A 23,639-nucleotide genomic window follows, 5' to 3' on the forward strand; every position below is an offset into this window, starting at 1 on the left:
TCCTGTCGTGGAATGTGAAGGGCATTCAAACCTGCAAGAAGGTGCCCTTTTTTGGGATGAGAAGAAAAATCGGAAAGTCAACCAAAGAAAGCAAGCATTAGGCATGAAGCTAGCATTTTATGGAGAAAGAACGGATGGATACAACGGCATCCTTACCAAGGTGGATAGAGACCTTGAGCCGAAGGTGGTCATGAATCATGCATCCGGGAGAGTCATGGGGGTGAAGATTAACTGGGTAGGACATCCCATCACCATTGTCAATGTTTACGGCCCTTTCGATGCCAATAATAGAGCCAAATTGTAGATATATCTTAGAGACACCCCTATTGATGGTGAGTGGTGCTCAATAGGAGACTTCAATTGGGTAGAGAATAGAAAAGACAAAATAGGCTCTTCAAGCATGTTGGTTGGCTTTGAAAAAGAAAAATGGCAGAGCTTGTTTGAGAAGTGGGCATTGGTGGACCTGAGGTTGGTTGGTCCATGGAACATCACACTAGAATTTCCCTATGTAAGCCTTCAATATGGCCACACCGCCTCTTCGCTAGACGGGTGCTACTACTCCCATCAAGCTGATTAAATTCACTCTACAATAGAAATGAAGGTAGTCACTTTCTAGAGTCTTTCAGATTACTTGCCGTTGTTCGTGAATCTTAGAAAAGCCAAGGGAGAAGGTCAGTACTCCAAAAGATCAAGAAGAAACTAGTCATGATGAACACCTTTCCAAAGAACTACTTTTTAAAAGTCTTGCAAAACAGGCCCTGAGAAAGCTCGATAAGATGCAGAATCGGAGAATCCAAGAGCTTGGGATGTCTTTGCTTGAAGTATCCAAAAAGCGATTAAATGAACAGGCCCAAGGGTGAAGAAGATACGCGAGGAACACCATAAGCAAGTAAAAGGTGATGTAGAATTGTTGAACAACAAAAAAAGAGAACCCTATGATGATGATAGCTTACAAAAATTGTTGCCAAAGGTATCGCCCTTAGGCTCTCTCCTCTCCTGCATAAAGCAAACATCCCTCACCAACACGGTTTCATCAAAGGAAGGTCAATATATTATAAGAATATGGTAGCTATGGTCGACATCGAGTATGCAAACTTCACTAATCAACAATGTATCCTTTTTCAACTCGAACTTGACAAAGAAAATGACCAAATCAATTAGTCCTTCATAGAGGACGTCATGAAATTGATGGGTTTTGGACCTCAGCTGTGTTGGATAGTGCACACCCTAGAAGCAGGCAACCATTCACAACTACTGCTTAATGACAAAACTGTGGACGCCTTTGAAGTAAAAAGATCAATCCAATAGGGTTTCCCTCTTGCCCCACTATTGTTCGCTTTTGTTTCATCCTCTGCTAACCATACTGGAAGCAAGTGCTGCAAGGGGAAGAATCCAAGGGTTTTTCATACCAGGTAACAAACAACTCACATTGAAGCTCTTTGAAATTGGTGAAAAGATTCCTGTGGAAAAATAACACCAAAGATACGCTCCTTTGGCGGTAGGCCAAATAGGATTATGTTGGTAGACCCAAAGAGCAAGCGGTATTGGGATCCTCCGCCCTGAATTGCATGCTATAATGTGCTAAATCTATGATCTCAATTGCATAACAAGACCATGCATGGCTCAAGGAGACGTGTGGAAGGAGGTAGGGATCTACAACAAACTGCTTCTACCTCGGTGGTCAAACATTAAACTTGGTGGCACCACGAGAGAACGAGTATGCAAGTGTAAGCTACTGGATACAAGAATGGAGAGAGTCAATCATATATTTCTAGAACTTCATAATAGATTGGTCCCCATGGCTCTCTAAAGTGGGAAGTAAATTATCAAATCTATTCTCGAAAGAAATTGCCAGAAAGGTTAATAACAAAGGGCTTCAACATTTGGCTCAATTTTGGAACATCGACAACAAGCGATGGAAAGAAGTAGATCAATTTTCTACCCAATTTCACCTCATCAAAACTAAAAAGATTGCTAATTAACAGAGCTACAGAAGGGCATGCAATGTTTTGAAGCCAATTAGTGAGATTGAATTCAATTTGAAAGCTTGGCATCAACCTCAGGACAAAAACTTTTCTAAATCACAAACCAAGGAAATCTACGACAATCTAATGTTCAAAACAGACCAGTTCTCCCCCCTCAATAAATTGTGGCCAAAGAAATGGAAAACGTCTAGGTGAGAGCTGGTAACAAGTAACATTTGGCACTGTCGAGTTCTCCCCCCTCAATAAATTGTGGCCAAAGAAATGGCAAACGTCTAGGTGAGAGCTGGTAACAAGTAACATTTGGCATTGTCGAGTTCTCCCCCCTCAATAAATTGTGGCCAAAGAAATGGCAAATGTCTAGGTGAGAGCTGGTAACAAGTAACATTTGGCACTGTCGAGTTCTCCCCCCTCAATAAATTGTGGCCAAAGAAATGGCAAACGTCTAGGTGAGAGCTGGTAACAAGTAACATTTGGCACTGTCGCTCCGTGAGATGGACATTTCTGTGGAATGTACTTTGGGGGGACTATTCCTACCGGGATTAGTGTTTGTAAACTGTGATGATCCAAAATCTTCTAGACCATATACGATTCCTAATGCCCATAATCCCTCTTTGCATGCCCCCCCATGAAAATTCACCAATTCATTATGAAAACAATCAATTTATGGTAAGTGGAACGATTCTCTCTTTAAAAAGTCTATTAAGAGCTAGGTTGCATATGCTTTTCTCTCTTGATATCTAGCCCAAACAGCTAGCTCCATCAATGCGGTCAACAAGTGACGAGCTCTTTGGAATAACGAGGAATAACCAATACCTTCAATAGAAGGATGGTTGTCCAAGCGAGCCACAAAATGACATGTGAGTGCATTACATAATATTTTTGTATCAATGAAGAAAAGACTCCCAACTACTAGTGAAGGTGATCGAGTAGAGAGTTAGATCACATATCCACATGACCTATCCCTAAGGAATCTAGGAAAAAATATACCTATGAAAAAATGCATATAAAATGATTGCAGGGCGCCTTCTTCCCTCAGCTACTAAACTCATGAAATACCTTTTTATTGCTAGCCTAGACTTCCTTGTAATGCATTATAATACATTAGACATTGCATTTTTGACTTTTATCCTTGCTAAATTATTTTTCTTAAATCTAGATGGAAACTGTCTTTTTCCTCTTCCTCTCAACTGGCATTTTCTATTTTCAAAGCAGCATGACTGTAACTTGAGACACACTTTTCCTGAATAGTGGACCTTGGCCGAATAATCAGCTTGGTGTTCACCCCTATTGGTTTAGACGTTGGACTATAGCGAAGGGGCTTTGTTTCTCATTGCATGGACGTTACACTTTCTTTTCGGCAAGCCAGAAGGGTCACCCAAAAATTAGGAGACCCTTTTGTTACCCATCCAATTAGTCCATAGAGAAGAACTAGGTTTAATAAAACCCTTATTGATACACTTATTTAGTTGATGTTCCAACTCTTTAGCTTTGATTTGAGTAAGCCTATATGCTAGTTTTCATATAGGTTTGTTGTTTGGCTGCACATCTATATTATGTTATTTCTCTCTTTGGAGGTAAACTCGAAGGTAAATCATCTAGAAATATATTAATTGAGAAAGTGATGGATTGCCTCATCGGCCTTAAATATGTGCACCTTGTGCCCATTAATGTAGCCATGAAGGTGGATTAAATCATGTGGACTTATCGGCTATTGCAACATTGAAGCTATAAGTAAGAACTCATGTGCTTCTATGCAATGAGAGACTTCCACATGAGCATATTGAGAAGATGGATTTAACTCTAGTAATTGGATAGTTTGTAGCTTCTTGTCCTTACCTTAAGTTCATCTTTGTCATTGCCCTTGGACTTTTCTGCTTTGTTCTTTTGTTCAAAGGGAAATCCCGCTTGGTATGCTTGCTTGAGAGATGCTTGAAGCACAAATTATCCTTCTTTGCCTTGGAAAAATCTGCCGTAGACAAAGAACCTCTAGGACCTTGGCCTTCTTTGATAACAAGAAGATGCCTTGCATTTATGGTTGTGGTATTTATGAGAATAAGTGCATGCATCTATTGTAGGCCACCTCGCTCATAGACATTTCTCATCTTTGTCATACAGTCATGCTTGGATATCGATGAACCCATGGTCATCAAGAAATCCATCGCTCTCCTCAACCTACACATCCTCCATGACCACATTTGTCCTCATAGGTGAAGTGGTCTCAAAATCAAATCTATAACTTGTCAAAAGTGATCGATCCAATGACATCTTGCTATGCTTGAATTGTAAAAATCTTTGCAAAATTTAATAGTTTCAAGATTTAAAATTTTGAACTTGATATGCCCACCTTCTTTGGATGACTGTGGAAGGATCTTTTCCGTCTATCTCTCAAGAATTCAAAGCTTCTAAATTCTCTGCTGTGTGAAATTCTCCTTGGAAGGGAGTGGCCAACAAAGGCCTTCTTAATTAAGCCCTATTGGGGGGCACCCAAGCATGGAAAAGCTTGAAATAAGGAACCTACAACATGCAGACTACTCATGGCATCACAAGAGAGGGAAAAACCACTCACAATGGGTTCAGTGTTGCTTGGTAACCATCACTCAAGAAGCATAAAGCACCAGTTTTCCAGGGCGCTCCTATTTGGATCTCTTCCCACTCCTTGTCCCCTTCTTCTGCCCCCTTTGCATGCACATGCAAAGCCCTGCAAAGCTACGGCTCTTGTCGTCTCTTCTGTGATACCCCCATTTAAGGGCCAATTAGCCTTATTGGGCGATGGATGGCCCTCCTCCTAGCCAACTCCTCCTTTAGATTTATAGCCCTTGGCTTAGGGAGAGCCCTCATGCGTTGTGTTTGTGTGTGTCCAAGGACCCACTTGCTAGGACCTTTGTCTTGACAGTATTGGACATGTGAATGTGCAGAGGCTGAAGACTAAAGAGCTTATGATAGATTTCCAATGTTTAAAATGGCTAAAATGCATAAGTTTTGGGAAGAAAACAAAGGCATCATTTTCTCATGACAAGAATGAAAGAAAAAATGTGTTGGAGTTAGTGCATTTTGATGTATTGCTTCAACAAAGATAGCATCTTAGTTGGAAACATTGACCTTAGGTATGTGAGGACACACATGTTGGAATAGAGAATTTGTGAAGATTTTGAGCTATGCTTGCAGTACAAGAGATGACGTTGATCTTGGGGGAGAGTGTTGAGATATCAAGGTGAACACATGGTACCGTTGGATGACTTCTTGCCTATATTTTATCATCACTCGCATAAGGTAGCACATACAACCATCACTGATAGTGGTACTATAGGTATACTTTATCAACTTGGTCTACCTCTTAACTACCTAACAAGTGTTAGCGGGTCACCACGATCAAACGTCTGCAACATAGGTATCTAGCACTAACATACTCTCACTACTCAAGGAAGCGACTCGGATGGGGAATGAAGACTCTTTCACAGTGTCAACCTCAAGAAGTGAACCTATAGAATGCAGCTATCTATAGCACTAGAAAATCTATCACTCTCTTCTTGGGTAATCTGCTTATGTTCTATCTCACCGCTCTAGGTCATGAAGCCATTTCGACACTAAACGGACTTGAAATGCAACGGAACTTTAGGAGAAGGTCTAAGAGGTCTAGAGACACTATCCTACAAAATCTAGTTACAATCTAACAACGTACCAAAATCACCATCCATCATGGTCAATGTCCTAAAAATTGGAACAAAACTATGCAAAAGGGTTGCCCTATGGTCTAGGAACACTCTCCTATGGTTGAAACACCAAAAAATAAGCATTTACGTACTCAAAATAGCTAATTTAGTTTGCAGACATGTGGCTGTGAACCACAATGAAATTGAGAATGAGTACACTCAAATTAAAGAGTAGCCGCTCTTAGTTGTACGCTCCAAACTCTCAAAACTTTAGATAATGATAATAAGAATTTGTTCAAACTAAAAAATTTGAGCTTTATACCTAGGGTTCTTTTTGCTAGTGGCTGGTTTACAAGGCTCAAAACTTAGAATCAAGAATTTAAACTCAGATTTTACAAAAGTTTGGCTTAGTAATTACTCGGCTCAATAATCAAAATTTTTCTTATTTACAAAGCATTTCTCAAAAAGTAATAGCAGTACAAAAATTGATAGCTTGTGAAGAGGTGACCAACTAGGAGGATGCGCGTTTGGTCCATTTGCTAACATTCCCCCCTTCCTAGCCATTGCACGTCCATGTGCAAGCTTTGTCTTCCAACTCTATTTTGAGTAGTCAAAAGTTCGCTTTTCTAGGGTTTTGGTAATCCTTATGAACTTTTTTGCCTTGGCCACCATGTCACTTGGACTATTAAATCTTTGAAGGAATAATTGAGGATTTCACTTTGATAGGTGATGAGTTGAGCAGGAAAATCCTTCATCATAGAGTTAAAGATAGTGGAGTCCATCTCAAAGAACCTGGTCATGAATGCCTCTTCAAAGGTTTTCATATAATGTGAGGGCAAAAACATGACCCGGGCGTACATTCCCATGATGATATTCGTGTCAGGGACTCCTGTCTCTAGGTTCTAAGCTATGCTCTGTGTTCCTTTGAGAAACACTTGCCAAGGGTGTTCGGATGCTTCAATGTCTTGCTGTGATAAAGGTGATGATCATCTTTCCTAATTTGACCAATATCTAGAAAGTGAGGTTGAGAAAATTCCGCATTTGATTGATGATTTCCTGCATGGTATGAACCATATATGATTCTGTCGGTTTGTAATTATTGGCTGGCTTTGTTAGGACTAGTAGTTGAGTACCGATGGTCACCTACTTTTCTAGATATCATAACTATCCTAGGATTGCCTTCAAGAGATTGGGCAGAATGTGGGGTTGATCTTGAGATGTTGGGGTGTGTTTTTGTATGTGGTTTCATCATGTGGTCACTTCTCAAACCACTTCTTGTGCCATAGAGGTTGATTCTCTAAATTTTTTAGCATTTGATTCGTCGACACTGGGATTGGAAGAAGCTTTCTTTTCCTTCCTGATTCATGAATAGCAAGGGTATCATTTTGTGGCCAAAATTTTGGACCACTTTATTAGGCTTGATCATTAATAGAGCTGCAGATTCCAAGACCTTAAGCTCCTACTGCATGTACTCCTTGTGTGACGGGTCTAGAATCTTAGCTATCCAAATTTTCATTTCCTCCCTAGCATTTGTGAGCTCCTCTATGTCTCCAAAATCATGTAGCCCACCCTCAATAGATGTACTTAGTAGATCTATAGGGGGTAGGTCTACCCTTATGGTCTCTACTTCTGGTGATGGTGCTGGTTGACCCGGTATTACTGTCTTTGCTTGTAGGGCACTGATTGTGAGATCTTTTCTTTGAAGATCCTTTGTGTTCTATTTAGCTTGGGCCGCAAAATCAGCTTGTACTTTAGCTAGTTGTCCTTTTAGTGTTTGGATCTCTCGGTCTTTTTAAGCCTGCATGGCCATATGGCCCACTGTCATTATTTGTTTGTCGTACTTTTCTTGAGCTAGATCCACCTTCACCGTTTTGAGCTCTTTCAAGATTGCAGATGGTGCCTGTGAAGTAGAGGTTGAAGTTGGTGTGTCTTGCATAGCCAGAAGCTGAGATAAGGTGTGCTATCCTAGCTTTGTATTCTTTTGTTGCTCTCTCTTCAACTGTTCCTCTAATGATTGCTGCTCCCCTTGTATTTGACTATTTGTAGCAATCTAATCTTGGAGATTTTTGTAGTATCCTGTAGCTTGTCTCTTTTCTTTTGAGAGTTCATCTTGTAGTTTGCTTTGGATTTCTTGGAGGCTTTCTACTTGTTGCTGCAGTCTTGTGTTCTCTGCCTTTGCTGCTTTGGCCTCTACTTTGGTGTCTTGGGCATACAACTCCCTAAGGTTGGACACCACTCTTTGGCAATGGAATTGTAGCTTGATGTCATCTAGATGCTGCTCCAAGTCAAATTCCCAAATTAGCCGGTCATCATCTTCAATGACGATTCTTGATTGCGGTGATACTGGGCCTCTTTCTTGATTGGTTCATTGTTGAGAGGTCCCAAGCACTGACTCTCTTCTATCTTGCTGAAGAGTTTCTCTCTTTCTTCTGGTCACCTTTGATTAGTGTTTTTAGCTTCTTTCTTCTCTTGACCCTCATGAGTTTTCTTCTTCTCCCCTAGGCCATCCTTACCTTCCTCAAAGCCTTTTGGTTCGGGGGAGTTTGCTCTTGCTCCACATCCTTCTTACCAAATTCATCTTTGTATTCATCAACATGAGATGGCATTGTCGGATTTGGTGAAAATCGCTCCTTTGTCTCAGTGTGAGTATCTTCTTTCTGATTCGTGGTCTCCTATCTTGGCAGTTCTTCTTGGGTTGTGTCTCTTGACCCTTGGGAGATTCCTCTAGAGACTCCAAATCATCTACTTTTTGTTTTTTGGAGTCTTCTTTGGCTCGTTTTTCGGTCTTTCTTTTGAGTACTTTGTGGATTTGTTACCAAAAGGTGTCGACAAGCTCCACTTCTTTTGCTGCTTTCCTCCTCCTATGTTCTTTGATCTTTTCCCTCTGCTCAACTTTTCTTTTCTCTATATTTTTTTCTAGCTCCATGCCATCTTCATCATCAATGTCTGATTCCCCTTCATCCACTTTCTTCTTTTCCTCGGCAACTTTTTGAGCCGCCCCTCCCACAATCTTTGAGCCTCTTCCATTGATCTTTGTGCTTGTGTCTTTGATAATTGTTCAACTAGCCTGCTTCTATTTTTCACCAATGGAACGATGATATCATCCTCTTCTTCTTCCTCAACAGTTGATTGGAATTCAGACGGCGTGTCTCTGTTTCTTGGTTTTATTTCACTGCTAAATTCTACGTTTGACTCAGTTGCTTAGCTATCCGTGACTTTGGCGTTAGAGCTTTTTCCCCTTGTCCTTCTTCTTTTTTTGGAGTAGAAGAAGTACCTACTACTGCTCTAATAGAATGCTTTGCTTTGTGTAAGAAATCAATCTGGGACTCCACACGTGGTAACTAATCTATCATTTCCAGTGCTTGATAGGAAATCCGTGTCAAAGCTAGGTCCGTGTTCATGTAAGTTTTGTTGCAGTTGCTACCCTTCAGATTAGCTTCTACCAAGTTCTTCACGAAGTAATTGACGAGGTTGCATTTGATCACTCTTTGCTCGACTAGCCCCATAGCCATTACCATTGCAAAGTGTAGGTTGGGCTTTGTATATCTTGGTGAATTTTGAACCTTCAAGTATTGAGAGATGAGCTGAGCTGCAAAGGTAGCTCTGTCTCGGTGTAGATCAAATCATTGTAAGTAAACTTGTGCCCTTGCTGCTTTATGATAGCCTTGTCATTGTTGATTGCTTTGGTCTTGTGAAGAAGATTATGATTCCCCACCGGTATGTGGAGGGCTTGGTTGAGTAGCTCGTTTGTTATTCAAACTTTAACTATAGCCCCATCCTTGTTGGCTAAGGTTGCTTCTCCGTTATACTGGATTGAGCTCATCAACTCATGTGATGTTTGGAAGTTTTTCCCCCAAGGTGGAAGTGGTATCTAGCTACAGTCACCTCAACCCTTCTAATACTTCCCTTTGTTGGTGCAATATCCGTAGCTCTTTAGGGAATATTATCGTCTTCATCTTGGTTCCATCAGCCGCTTAGAACTTGCCGATGAACACCTTAGATGTAATTTTTTGCCCATTGTTCTTCGGAGATACTGGCTTTCTCATTGGACAAGATGTCAATGACTTCATATGGTGCAATCTCCCACTCCTTCTGTGGCCTTTTGCGAGGCATTTTGGTATCAAAAAATTATCTGATTAGCTTCTAAAATTTGTTGATTGGTCATCAAAAAAGTAAAAAAAATGCAAACTTGACCATAAAAATGAAAATGATCACATCATGATCAAAATAAGTCCAAACTTGGCCAAATTTCACGTGCATCTAGGAAAACTATAGACCCTAGGTCATGTGGTCACATGTTAGATTTGGGTATGAGGTACATGGATTGCAATCCATGTTATAACACATTTTGGACTTTTGATGACACCATCTAATTAAGCATCTTATTGGAATGCTATGGATCAAAACGTTTGAATTTGGATCACTGATTAAATATTTATATCACTTCTTGAAAATTTTCCACAGACTTAGAGAAATTTGACACTTTAGTTAGGATTTTGAAGTCCAAATGTCTTGAAACTTTAGGGTTAGGGTTTTCTTCACAATTAGGACATGTTGGTATGATTCTAGCATGGAAAGCTAGAAAACATACATGGATCTCAATCCATATTTGACAGCCTTTTGATGTGAAAATTGGCGCACATGTTTCTCTAGCCTATCTTGATACACTCGTGAAATATTTTCAAATTTGGCCAAGTTTTCTCAATTTCCTAGTTTATGGCCCGTTTTGGTCTGACTTTGCCATATTTGGTTTTTGATAACATATTTGATCGCTCATAGTGATTATTCTGTCTGAGAATTTTCCCATATGATGATTGAATGTTGAAATGTTGTCTCATTTTCATCTATCTATTGATTTTTACCACCATTGGGGTTGTTTGGACCTCCCATGCCTATTAGAAAAATTTGGCCCACTTTTTAAGCATATTTTACATTCACTGGAATAGACTGATCCCAACATCTCTTTCAATACCAAGACTTTGCTCAAGATCACAATTTTGTCACTTGCACTCTGAAACTATTAAACTTTGACATATGACTCACTTTATGAAACCAAACTCTGAATTTTGGACACAAATCACCACATTTGAACCATACCAACAACTTGCACTTAAATCCCGTCAGATTTGCTCAAGGGGTACATGGATCGCGATCCATGTTAGGTGACCATTTTTGACAAAACTTTGTGGGATTACTTTGGGCATGTTCCCTCATCTATTAGTCCACTTATTTCTGAGTTTAAATCATTTTCCCACATCATGGGTTAAAATTTACCATTTGGAGATTGACTTTTCAATTTCCTTTGAATTTTGGTGATCCATGGTCCATTTTGCCCAAAATTTACAAGGCACATTTCCCAAGGCTATGTGAAATTGTCCGCATGCCTTCCCCCCCAGCTTTGACATGTTGGGAGACATGGATCACAATCCATGTTCAACAGCATTTGCTGACTGTGATTGCATTAGTGAATAAACGCCTTCAAAGGCATCCTTTTGCACAACTTATTTCTGTTTTTTGAGGTGAGGGGACTTGGATCATGATCCATGTTATATCCCCTCTCGAAAATTTAATCACATGCCCAAATTTTTTTCAGTGAGGGGAGTATTCTTTTGAAGAAATAATTTGATTTGGACTTCAAATGCTATCCCAAATGACCCTTGATAGTTTGTGAAAATCCTCGATTTGATTTGATTGATACAGTTTTTTGTGTGACTTTTTGGTTCATTTGGCAATGCACAAATGTGTTGCACTGAAAATGATCATATCTATGAAATTTGGTGAGGTGTGGGTGTCCGGTGTGGTTTTAACAAGCGAAACTTTGATGGAGGGCTCTAGGTCACAAGCTCTCTCTATGTGTGTGTGTGTGTGTGATTGCAAATGAAGCATAATTTGCCCATTTTTCTTATATGTGCCTGGCTTACCTTGAATGCTAAGGGCATACATACCTTATTTGCTCAAATTTCCCATGGTATACCACATGTGGTTCAGGATGATCATCATTTGGGCACCCGATCATTAATTGCTCTTGATTTTTCCATTCTAATTCGTCGTAAGTTGGCCCAAAATTTGACATGTGCCAAATCCTTCCAAACTTGACATGCTTGAAGCTCTTGCTTTGTCCAAATTTCTTGGCTCTATTTATTAATTTTTGATCCTTATTAGGTTAAAAAAGAAATAAAATTACTAAAACTTATTATTACTTGGCCAAAATTTTTGCAATTCCTCACACTCATATATATATATATTTTCACTCTAGACGTTTTGTCCATCGAAATTTGTCAATATGGCTCATTATTATGCTTGATAGGTGTTAAATTTTGCTGGAAAGTAATAGAAAAACAAAAATTTAAGCGGTAAAAAATATATATATATATATTACCATATACATGTGGTAGTGATGTGTGTGAACACACTTAGGATCTCCATGGCATTTTTTCCCTCACTAGGAGGTTTTTCCCCCCTTGCATTGTATATACGCCCATCACTCTAGGGCTATCTTATTCTTACATTGCACACTAATTAATACTACTCTCTGTTGTGTGCCTTGAGGTTTCTTCATCTTCTCCAAGCTGTGTGTGTTTCCCTACAACCCTATTTCCAACAATTGGTATCAGAGTAGGTTGTGTCCTTCCGGACACAGTTGCCATCATCGCCAGTACATGTGTGCTCATTTTCTGAAATTTTAGTGACCTTTGGTGAGCATCAACAGGTTGAAAAATACTTTGGGGGAACTCATAGAGCTTGGTCTGCTCAGATTTTCCATTTGGGCTCATTTTGGCCTCCGTTTCCACTACAGGTAGTACTGCACATGCAATTATGTCATTTTGTGCAATTTTTTGTTAGTGCCATTTTTTGCATAACAGACCCCTATAGTCTTCTACGAGTTGTTCTATATAGCATGTGTTGGTCTTGTTTTGTTTCTCCTCTTTTGGGGTAGTTTTCACATCAGGTCTAGGCATTCGCCATGGCTGACAACAACACATATGTGTTCAAGATGTTTGCTCCTAAGGATAAATTGGATGGGGACAATTATCCAATGTGGGATTACATGATAAAACATGTTCTTGTGTCAAAGGGTGTTTGGAATGTTGTACATGGCATTGGTGTATGTCCTTGTTCTGAGGATGCATGCGATGTTGAAGACGCTATAGGTTTTGGTGGCAGGGTTGCTGCTGCTAGAGTTGTTTTACCTACCGCTAAGCAAGCTTGTTGAGATGTTAGAGATGCATAGGCTCATGCATTGATTGCGTTATCCATGAAGCATACTATTACTCCTCACATTCGTTCAACTAAATCTGCAAAACAAGCTTGGGATATTCTTGCTAGTCTTTATGCAAGTCGTAATGAGACTAAAATTGCATTGCTGCGTAAAGAGCTAGAGTCAAAGAATATGCATGAGAAAGATGAAAGGGAAACTTTCCTAGCTGGTATCAAGGTTATTAATGAGAAACTTATTTCTACAGGCAAAGTCATTTTTGAAGTTTCCTTGTGCAGATTGTTCTTGATGCTTTGCCAAATTCTTACCACACTTTTGCTGGTACTAGCTCAAGTGGTGCATAAAGATAGTGAGACAAAGAAGAGGCACCATGGAAGTGTGCTGAGATACCACGCACACACCGGGTGCCAGTGGCGGGGAAGACACTACCTTATGGACAAGGAGCTCTCCCTACAACACAAGATCGCGAGGCAAGGGGAGAGGAAGATGATGAGGAGCCGGAGGAGGCGGCACCACCAACGAAAAAGCATGTAAATTTCCATAATTTTTTAAAAAAAGAAGCCTAAATGTACCTAGCAGCAAATGTGCAAGTGTCCCCATACAACCTTAGCATCGATGCGAAATAGGAAGGGTATTTGCAGAAATCCAGCACTACTAGAAGATAATCGAGCTACTAATTTGACGAGCCCCCTTTGTTTGCACGGTGAAGGAGGTGCTCCAAAGCTATGGCAAACAATACAGAATGCAAGCAATGGTACTGGAGGCAATGCAAGAAGCTGTAGAGGCCCATATCATCTCTGTGTTGGAAGATACCAACCTTTGTACCATACATGCAAAGAGATTGAAGCTATAACCAAAGACATGCAACTTGCACTCCAATTGAGGCGGGACTTTGAGCATTAGATGAAGTAAAACCTTTCATTTTGTATTACCCACCCTAAGTTTGTAATCAAACTTTTTGAAATGACCAGAGATTTGAGAGTTTTGTATCTACTATCTCCAAAATCATTTATCTTTTTAGCGTCTCAATGTGTTTAAGTTAAATGGTATCTGTGTATTGAACAAACTTTGAGTCCACAAGTGTGAAGAGATAAGGGAGTGAATCTGTGCATGAACAATTAAATTCAAGAATATCTAAGCATTTTTGGTGTCTTAAGGTGCAGACGAGGCCAAAAAAGGCAAAAAGGGGGATGGCCACAAGGGCACGCAGACCTACCAAACAGGGTCCCAAAGATGCATCCCAAGACACGAGAAATGCACATATCTTGTATAAAATCAAGTGTTTATGTAGCAATTCACTGTGTTGGCTCTAGCAAAGGAGCTAGTATAGTTCATGAACAATTGAATTCAAGCTGTAGCAGTGCTTTTCTACTGTCCTGGGGTGTAGACTGCCAAAAAAGAAAAAATGGGGGGAGGGGGGTGGCCACAAGGATGTGTAGATCATCCAAACATGGGTCGAACAGGGCCCCCTGTTTGGATGATCTATGTGCCCTGGTGGCCACCCCCCTTTTTGCCTTTTTTGGCATTGTCTACATCCTAGGACAACAGAAAAGCAGTGTTATAGTTTGAATTTGACTATCCACACAGCACTTCACCCCCCCTACCCCCCCCTTCCTCAACAGTGGCCCCACTTACAATGAGTTGTTGAGCAAAGCAAAAAGGACACCACTTACTAAATCACAGTGCTAATTTTAGGAATTTACAAGCTAGAGCGACGACCTTGAAAAAAGTGTACAAGATAGAGAGGCAAATTCATATATTTCATTACTTTTGAGAGGATAGAAATTTACATCATTCTTTTGAGGAGCCCATAATTTTCTTAGCCATTTCCTAGCATCTCTCCTGTACATAAGGAAACTCCTCGTCCAGGAGGGAGTGCGCTATTTCCTAAGGGTTGGTTGAGCCAACAAAAGCATTTATCCCTATCTGGGCAAGCACCTTGCCACGGAAGCTAGTGCCGAATGCTGTCCATACAAGAGATCTACGCACTAGGAAGACAAGATGCGCAGTTTGGGAAATGGTGCATAGACAAAAAATATTGCTCAAAGCTTTCAACGACCACGCCATGAAATGGACTTGGAGAGTAAACTCATTGTGTACAATGGCAACATCACCAGGGGGAAGTTTTCCTATGTAATGTTGTGCAAGGGAAGACTGTGGTCCAAAGGCCGTCCACTTGCCACTGTCCGTGCTTCAAACTCATCAAACTCTAGGAAGTCCTATCATAAACCAATGAATGGTAAGAAAAAGATAATTAAGGTTAGTACAAACAACCTTGAAAGTAGGGTAGCATTTACCTCCTGCTCCTTTTCCTCCTCCTCTCTATTGCCCTTGGAATCCAAGTCGATGCATGACTTCATTGCATCCACGAGATTTGGCTCATCAGAGGGGGATTTTGCACTAGAAGAGGATCCACTTTGGCATGTTATGGTTTATGGAGCACATAGAGCGGGTAAGAAAGGTTCTCCTCGCTCGAGAGAACGGCCAATTATGCACCATGCTGGATGAGACCAAACGAAAGATTATCCTTGATACTAGCTAGATCTATTTGAGAGAAACAAATTTTTGTGTATGTGAAGATTGCACTATTAAACAAAAAATTATGCGTCGTAAGGCATATGAGGAGAGAAATAAGAAAAACAAGGAGATCTCTCATGAAGAAAATATGTCCAAAGAGGAGGCAAGTCCATCGAGCAAATATGAACGCGCGACCTATGAGGCCGAGGTACGTATGACTTTGGAATTGTAGTGAATACCCATGGAATGCAGGAGTTGGCATAGATGAACTAACAAGCACAGCCGATGTTGTACTTCTTATTGAAACTTGAGAGCATGATACACATAGGATTGATGGGTTGGAGGATCACAATGTACATTCATTGATTTGGTCAAAGAATCTCAAGCAACAAAGGGGATAAGGAGGGGTAGCATGTGTGGTTAAGAAAGAATTGAAAGATTTTGTATCCATTGTGAAAGATGATAAGCACAAACCTTATGTATGGCTGAAAATTATGACACCAAAAAGAGCACCCATTTTTATAGCCGATTGCTACACTCTTCATCATGATCCCCACTTTTATGCTTGCATGGATAGAGATTATACATTTTGTGATTTAGAGGAGGATATTTCATATTTTAAAGGCAAACGTGATGTTATAGTCTTTGGAGATATGAATGCTCACACAAAAACATTGCAACATGATGCTCAACAATTTGATATGTCATTCATTTCAAAGGAGTTGAAGGAAGTTCACTTGTATGATCGTACTTCAATGGATGAGAAAGAGCTGGATCAATATGGAAATTTGCTTTTACACATATGCAATAGCACGGGTATGCTCATTGCTAATGGTGTATATTTGTGAAGTGGAATCGATGGATTTACATGTATAAAACATGATGGGGGTAGTGTGATTGACTATATGATACTCTCCGAAGCCATCGTGTATTTGATAAAGAGTTTTACGCTCGGCCAATGGACTCCAAAATTAGACCATTGGCCCTTATGTTTTGAACTTGTATGTGGAGAAGCAACTATGCATGATAATCTCAGTCAAAGGAAGGAGAAGTTATCACTATGTAGGGATTTCAAACGGTGATGGAGCAAAAGATGCCGTGCGCACACTCACACACCCAAGACACTCAGCACCACACAAGGATTTTACTTAAATTCCAACCCAGATACACCACCACTCAAGAGAGCAATAAAAATACTATCCACAAGCTCAATTCAAACTCCAAACACCTCGACCTACAAGCCCTTGCCTGCCGGCAGACACTACAAGGTGAGTCAAGTTGATCAACACTTGAAATCACACTTGATGGCAACCAAAATATACAAGAAAAACCATAAAAAACTCAAAAAATCCAGCCACCAAAGTTTTTCTTCAGCTTGAGCACTCGCGCCATTGTGACTGATGTGGCAATTTGAGGCCTTTTCACACCTTTTTTGATCATTTTTTGATCTTTTTTGGCCCAATTTTGACCCCCGGGTGGGCATTTTTTGCGAGAAAAACCCCAAATGGACTCCAAAATTCACCAAATTTTGTCCTCTTGATCCTTGATACCCAAATCCCTTTTCTACATCCCCACATTCCATTTATGACCACTTCTAGGGCGGTGCACGCATCACCGTAGATCAGGCACCACACAGTTACTTCATGTGCCAAACTTCTCGGGTGGGAGGAGAGTGCCCATACTTCCAACTAGCATTATTCACATTCTAGAAAGCTCAGACACATTCCCTAGAGCCAAAAGAAGCCACCAAGAACTATATCCAAGGCCCCGATACCCTATCTAGGCATGTACATGTGCTCGATTGGTAGCACGCGAACGTGACTATTCACAATGTGTCCACGTTGCATCTTTTTAAAAACTTGAAACCACTTTGTAAATATCCCAAATGCACGTATTTACATGTTTTTGTACATATGACCATGCATATACATCCTACTTTGTACAAGCCAAAAGCGGTCTATCAACGGGTACCAATGTACATTAAAATGGTTGAGAAAAAGTTATAAAGAATAAAGCTTCAACATGATGTACCATTGGAAACTAAATGAAAAGGTTATTGTGCCAAAGAATGCTTTGCCATAAAGCATGTCCATGGTATCAACAAATATTGATCACACAAAAGGTGGTTTGATAAGAATGTCAAGATGCTCAAAAGTCCTTGATAAAACTTGATGAAACTATGGACAAAGACAACTATCAAAGTCATTTACATACGTACAAGGCATTGGTGCAAAAGAAGACAAGAAGATGTGAAGTAAAGCATCAAAATTTTCAAGTCCAAGAAAAGGTACGTGCATGTGGAAGATTTTGGAGAAATGTGAGGGGCAAGTGTGTTGAGAGTTTTGGTAACTTGAGTCTTGTGGATCTGTGCACACATTGTAGGCAACTCTATGAGCAACCAAATGATGGAAAAATAACATTTTATGGTTCACTCCCATGTATGCACTCTTTCTTTACTATTGAGAATGTGTACGATGGGCTTGAAAAATTGGCCACTTGCAAAGCGGGAGATCTCCAAGGTATCAGGGCGAAAATGATTAAATGGACGGGAGATTTTACACATGAGTCGATGTGTGATATGTTCAACCTTGCTCTTCAACATGGTATGCCCTATGATTGGAGTACTAATTGGGTCAAGCCTTTGCATACAGGAGGGGATGTAAAAAATGTAACCAACCATCAGAATATAATGATTGGGTCTCTTATGGAAAATTTGTTTGGTGCATAATGGATATAAAATTGAGTGATGGGCTGAAGAGAATGGCAAGTGTGCAAATGGACAATCATGTTTTTGTGGACACCATAACACCATTGACCATCTTATTACTCTTTGTGTTCTCATGGAGGAAAGTTGGTTGAAAGGCAAGTGATTGTATTGTTGCTTTGTGGACTTTAAGAAATCATTTGATATGATTCTACATAACAATTTGTGAAGGATGGAAGAAATACAAGCGCCAAGTGGGTTATGCTTGCGGTTTTTTGAATTTATGAGACAGTGATGTGTCAATTGCCCATGGGAAGAGGAATTTAAAATTTTTTTGCAAGCACTATTGGGGTTAAACAATGATGTCCATTGTCACCAACTCTTTTTGGTCTGTGCATTGATCAATTGGATCAAATGGTACTTGAATTTATGCAAGAAGAAGGCATTGAAGAGGTCACTATTTGCAATGCAATAATCATGATTTTGTTGTATGCGGATGATGTAGTGCTTCTAGCACACACTTTTTGGACACACACAAGCTTATGGTTGTCCTTGAGAAATTTTGCTTGCATAGTGGGCTGATTGTGAATGAATCCAAAACAAAGGTTATGCTTGTGAGAACCAACCATTATTAAGGAGAAGCCATGCATTGTGTACCACAATGAGACACTTGAAGTTTTTGAGAGCTTTAAGTACCTTGGCCTTGAGGTTCCGGTCAATCACAAGTGGCGTGAATGTGCTATGCACCATTTGGAAGCGGTTTGGATCTAGATTGCTTGCAAAGCCTTTAGCCTCCTCAACGTTGCCTATATTCTAGGTCATCATTCTTTCCCAGTGCTGCTTCAAAGAGGAGTCTCCTTATAGTGATGGCGTATATCCACGTTGTAAGCCATCAGTGACACAAGTATTGTTGTGCCATGTTTGCTGCATAGAAAGATCTAGATCAGTGGACAACAAAGTCTCTCCTCCATGCAAGAGCATTGTCACTGCACCATGCCAGGTTGCAGCTTCTCTAGGTACTCCATAGTTTGTTGTATAGCAAGGGATTTCAAATCAATCATTGGGTAGCAAAGTCTCTCCTCCATGCAAGAGAGTTGTTGCTGCCATAGGCTAGGTTGCAGCTTCTCCAGGCACCCAACAACCTCATGGATAATCCTGCCATCATCTCCAGACAAGTGAGAGAGAGACTTTAATATTGTGGTGTCAATCAAATATTATAGATTGATGGCTTACCACCATCATTGTGGGAAATGGTGATGTATTGGGGTTTTTGCCCCCGTGTAGGTGGAGACTGGTCATACAGGTTTTTGGGGGCATCAAATTAAGGTATAGAGAATGCCTCAGGCATGTGCATATATGCAGCACAGTGGTAGAGGCATCGTTTCTCAACTCGTAGGTGCAGAGTTTGAAACTGCATGGGAAGCACATTGACTTCCTTTTTGGTCAATTGGTTTTTTCCCATCTGGGATTGTTCTCACTCACCCATTTGGGATGAGTGAGAATCAGATGGGGTGTAGTTGCCATGATGGCAAGTGCCTCCATATCTAACCAATGCCATCATTGTGTCGATCATGTATACTACGATCTCCATTGGTGTAACTTGCAAGCGAGAAATGTCTATCCTTTAAAGGGTGGGTGTGAGACATGCCATAGGTACAAGCATGCGTGCATTGACTGAATACGTTGTTGGTAGTAAAAGAATTAACAATTTTTGTGAAAATTGTGTGTACATTAGGGTGGTCTACCTGTTAGGGATGGACCAATTTGTTTTCGTGTGTAAATGGCTAATAACTATTATTATGGGTACCCTTCATACTACAATGAGGCATTCGTTTCCATCAATTATTTCCGAGAAGGGTAATTCGAACATAATATTAAGCAGAATAGCTTATTAATGATGTTGCTGTGTCCCCAAATAGTTGGTCAAGCAGTAAGGATTTGGCCTCTCAACCTATGGGTTGTGGGTTCAAATCCCCCACTTGGTCACACTCTTGAGGGACACCTTGTGCTCGCCTGGTGTTCACGTTGCTAGGGCTCTTTCCCTTGAACACTCAAGTGCATCCTCCTCCTGGGGTGGGTCACCCAAGGAGGAGGTTTCTACCTGGTTGCTATGAGTTCTCTCTGTCATTTCCAACACATGGTGCATCAATTAGGTGGCCATGGTGATGCCTATGTGTGGCTCTTGCCTGATGGTATGCGGCCCTTGCCCGACCATGTAACATGGCTAATATTCGGAAGAGATAAGAACATCCCTTGTGGGCCCTCTAGTGTGTTGATTTTTTTATAAAAAAAATGTTGGTGAAGGAGAGCAGCCAATCAGCTTGGGAAATGGAGATAGATCACATGCCATGCTTCCTTGAGATCAGAAGATTGAGCCCAATTTGCATTTGGTGCCGAAAAGATACAAGATGATTCACCATTCCATGAGGTGGAGACTGCTCATCATTTTGTGGCCCAAAAAAACAAGGCTCCTCTTTTTTGCCAATGCATTGATGTCATGTCCCTTTCCTTGGTTGATGTACACATGGTTTGAACCACCCCTATATTGACACCAAGGTGTTTGAGGTCAACTCCTGCACGTGATACATGCAATTGGCCAAGGAAGGGGTGATCTACCAGCTTGCTAGCTTAGAGACATAGAAGGAGATGACAAGCACTTTCTAATGGAGGCTAGTGTAAATAAGTGAAGGCTCATAAAAAGTGCTTAGAGACATAGAAGGAGATGACAAGTACTTTTTGTTGGAGGCTCATCAAAGTGCTTCAAAGTCTCGAGTGACATGTTTTTGAATCATAGGTTGAAGTTCAAAATTTGGTTGCAAAGACTATTGCTATTTGGTGTGTGGAAAGGGAGAAGGCTATTTGGTCAAGTGCAATAGATAAAGTATCCATGGGGATTTTCAAACAATTTAAACCACAAAGACAACATCAAGTTCATTTCTCCCATTCAAAAAAGTTGTGCTCATATCTGCCTCACAAATTAAGAAATGCAGGATTTGCTACTTGGAAATTCTAAGGGTATGGACATTCCACTTTGAAACAGCTAGAGAGGATTGCTTTTATGGTTTGTATGGGTGCATAGGAATTCTATCTTATTCTTCCATAGTTCTCAAAGCTCAGTTGTATTGTTACAACTTGATAGCAGAAGCAATTGTCGACCTGTGTAATGAAATGGATGAATCCCCTAACCCTAACTCTTCTCAAACTGATTAATTGAGGAGTTTGAGATGGAAAAAATGGAGAGTCCAAATCCCTAAAATTTACTCTTCCATGAGGCTAAAGATGAGAGACTCCATCATTTGATTTGTATTTGTCTTGGGACTATCCCACCTTGTACGATCCATCTACTTTTTTTTATATCCTTCTCGACTTAAAGTTACCACTCCGTACTGTGGGTCTGTTGCAAAGGAATTTGTGTATAACAACTCTCCTACTAGAACAACTTCATAGGGCTCTCTCCCCAAATGGAGGGGGATGTGGTCTCCCTAAAGTTGTCCGATGAAAGCCTTCTCCCTTTCTTGCTTCTCAACCGATCAATCACGTGAACACACTATAAAGCTATGTCCACTGTTCATGCTCAACAACTTCCTCTAACGATCCTAATGATGTGATATACATCATCTCTGCTTCTTGCCTCTCTTGCTTCTGTCCATGTTACCTCCGTTCATACATCACCATACATGTGCATTTAGCTTCAAATGACTTCTCCTTTTTTGCCACCCACTCCATCGGAGGTGGAGGGAGTCTCACTCGTAGTTAATAATATCCCAATATACATGTTACATTTACTCTATGGGTCTATTTGAGAAAACCCGACCTCTCTATATTGTATACATAAAAGGATACATTTGTGAATCTTAATAGTTCTTTTTAATTAACTCACGTGATATGATACATGTTTTGAAAAGTGATCACCCCCGGGTGATAAACTACTTTTAGGACCTACAATGGCTATCAATGTCACCTAGCCATTTACTAGCAATATCTTAAAATTCGTGAATTTGTTACATATTTGCATAATAATTGGTGCGATGTCTAAGGGTGCCAAATTGAGCTAGTGCTAAATAATACATGAATAATTGACTATCAACCAAATTGATTCAAATTTTTTTTTTTGTATTGGAAATGATTTTAATGCTTTGTTTTGGGTCTATATGCATTCACACTAATCACTTTAGGACTATAAACTATGACCATTGTTTTGAAAAGACCTTTTTCCAAAAACTTGAAAAACCTACATATGAAAAATCCTAGAGGTAAATTGACCATATCTGAAGGTTTTTTTTTTTTTTTGGCAATATGATGCTTCACATTAGTTAGTCTTACGGGATTGCACTTGCACACCACACCTGGATGTTGCAGGGATTAAACCATAGTGAGCACATTTACAACCTCGTGCCTTTACCGCTATGCCCACTCCCCTTGACCATATTTCAAGGTTCTTACACTAAATTTCTCAAAAAATTTGTAATCTCAAAATAATAGGCGGGATTACATCTTTTTTCGAGCACTGTATATGGCCTTGGTCACTACCTCACTTGTATGGAATGGTCATTTGCAGATGCAAAACATAGACACGAAGGTTTGCCTTATATGCAATACTGAAAAGAAGGAACCTGCCCTTTGTGTTGACTGCGGGTTTTTGTTTTGCAAAGCTTGCATTGAAGGTTACGTAAAGGAGGTTAGTGAGTGCTTTGCCTTATTATTATTGGTATCCTACAAATACAACGTCTAACAAATTTTTCTTTTCTTATTTTTTTTCAAGGCAAAGAAATGCCCCATCACAAACGCCACAATGCGCTTCAAAAGAGACATTTCTAAGTTTACCACCCATGATGGTTTTCTAATGCCAATTCAACTCAAGAAATAAACTCCAATATACATGATTTCTATTCTTTTTGAGCTATTTCTCTCAACTCACAACTCTGAGCATGGCAAAAAAATATAAAAAATCTTTGGTATTTTGACGCATGCCATGAAGGAAATTAAACCTCATCGCATCTTCGTTGCATCCAAGGACGTGTGTCAATATATTGATCTAAATAGATGTGGTTTTTTTTCTTTTTGCATCTCATCAACCTATTAGGTCTCCCCAATCTCAAACAAATAAAAATTCTCTCAAAATATATTAAGTGCAGAAGTGAAGGGGAAAGTGGAAAGTCAACAGATATATGAAGGTGGAAAGTCAAAAGATGCATGAAGGTAGAAAGTCAAAAAACCTACTGTGTCCATATACAGAAGTGTTTCTCTTCTCTTTTATTTTCCCTTTAACGTTTTCTTCTCTTCAAAGTGTCCTCTCTCTCTCTCTCTCTCTCTCTCTCTCTCTCTCTCTCTCTCTCTGTCTCGCAATGTTGCACATGCTTCGTCATTGCCAGTGGTTACGTGCTATAGAGACTAGTGCATCATTTTTGTTGTTATTGAGGACATCTTTGAATTAGGAATACCTTTTAATTATTTTGAAACCATTAGAAATATAATATGATAAATATTATATTATAATAATCTTGAGTTCAAAAACTCATTAGATAGATCTGTGAGTCTCTTGGGATTGCTTTTACAAAACTAGAGTA

At 40.0% G+C, this 23,639-nt stretch overlaps 1 protein-coding gene across 2 annotated transcripts in view; it reads left to right on the plus strand.

Moving 5' to 3' along the window:
- The window catches only part of LOC147457060 (uncharacterized), a 54,348-nt gene extending 31,219 nt beyond the window's left edge, over positions 1-23,129 (plus strand). Inside the window, exons 9-11 of one of the 2 annotated variants that reach the window (XR_015188278.1) lie at positions 22,432-22,507; positions 22,631-22,750; positions 22,835-23,129. Coding sequence is in view for 1 of the 2 variants with exons in the window: in XM_086513506.1 (XP_086369632.1) it covers positions 22,631-22,750; positions 22,835-22,939 (225 nt within the window). In the remaining variant the exon portion in view is untranslated. The remainder of the gene's footprint in view (positions 1-22,431; positions 22,508-22,630; positions 22,751-22,834) is intronic. The other variant, XM_086513506.1, reaches the window with a different exon arrangement.
- The last annotated feature ends 510 nt before the right edge of the window (positions 23,130-23,639 follow it).

The sequence above is a fragment of the Adiantum capillus-veneris genome, chromosome 5 (assembly GCF_014529385.1).
Source record: "Adiantum capillus-veneris isolate H3 chromosome 5, ASM1452938v2, whole genome shotgun sequence".
Taxonomy (NCBI): Eukaryota; Viridiplantae; Streptophyta; class Polypodiopsida; order Polypodiales; family Pteridaceae; genus Adiantum; species Adiantum capillus-veneris.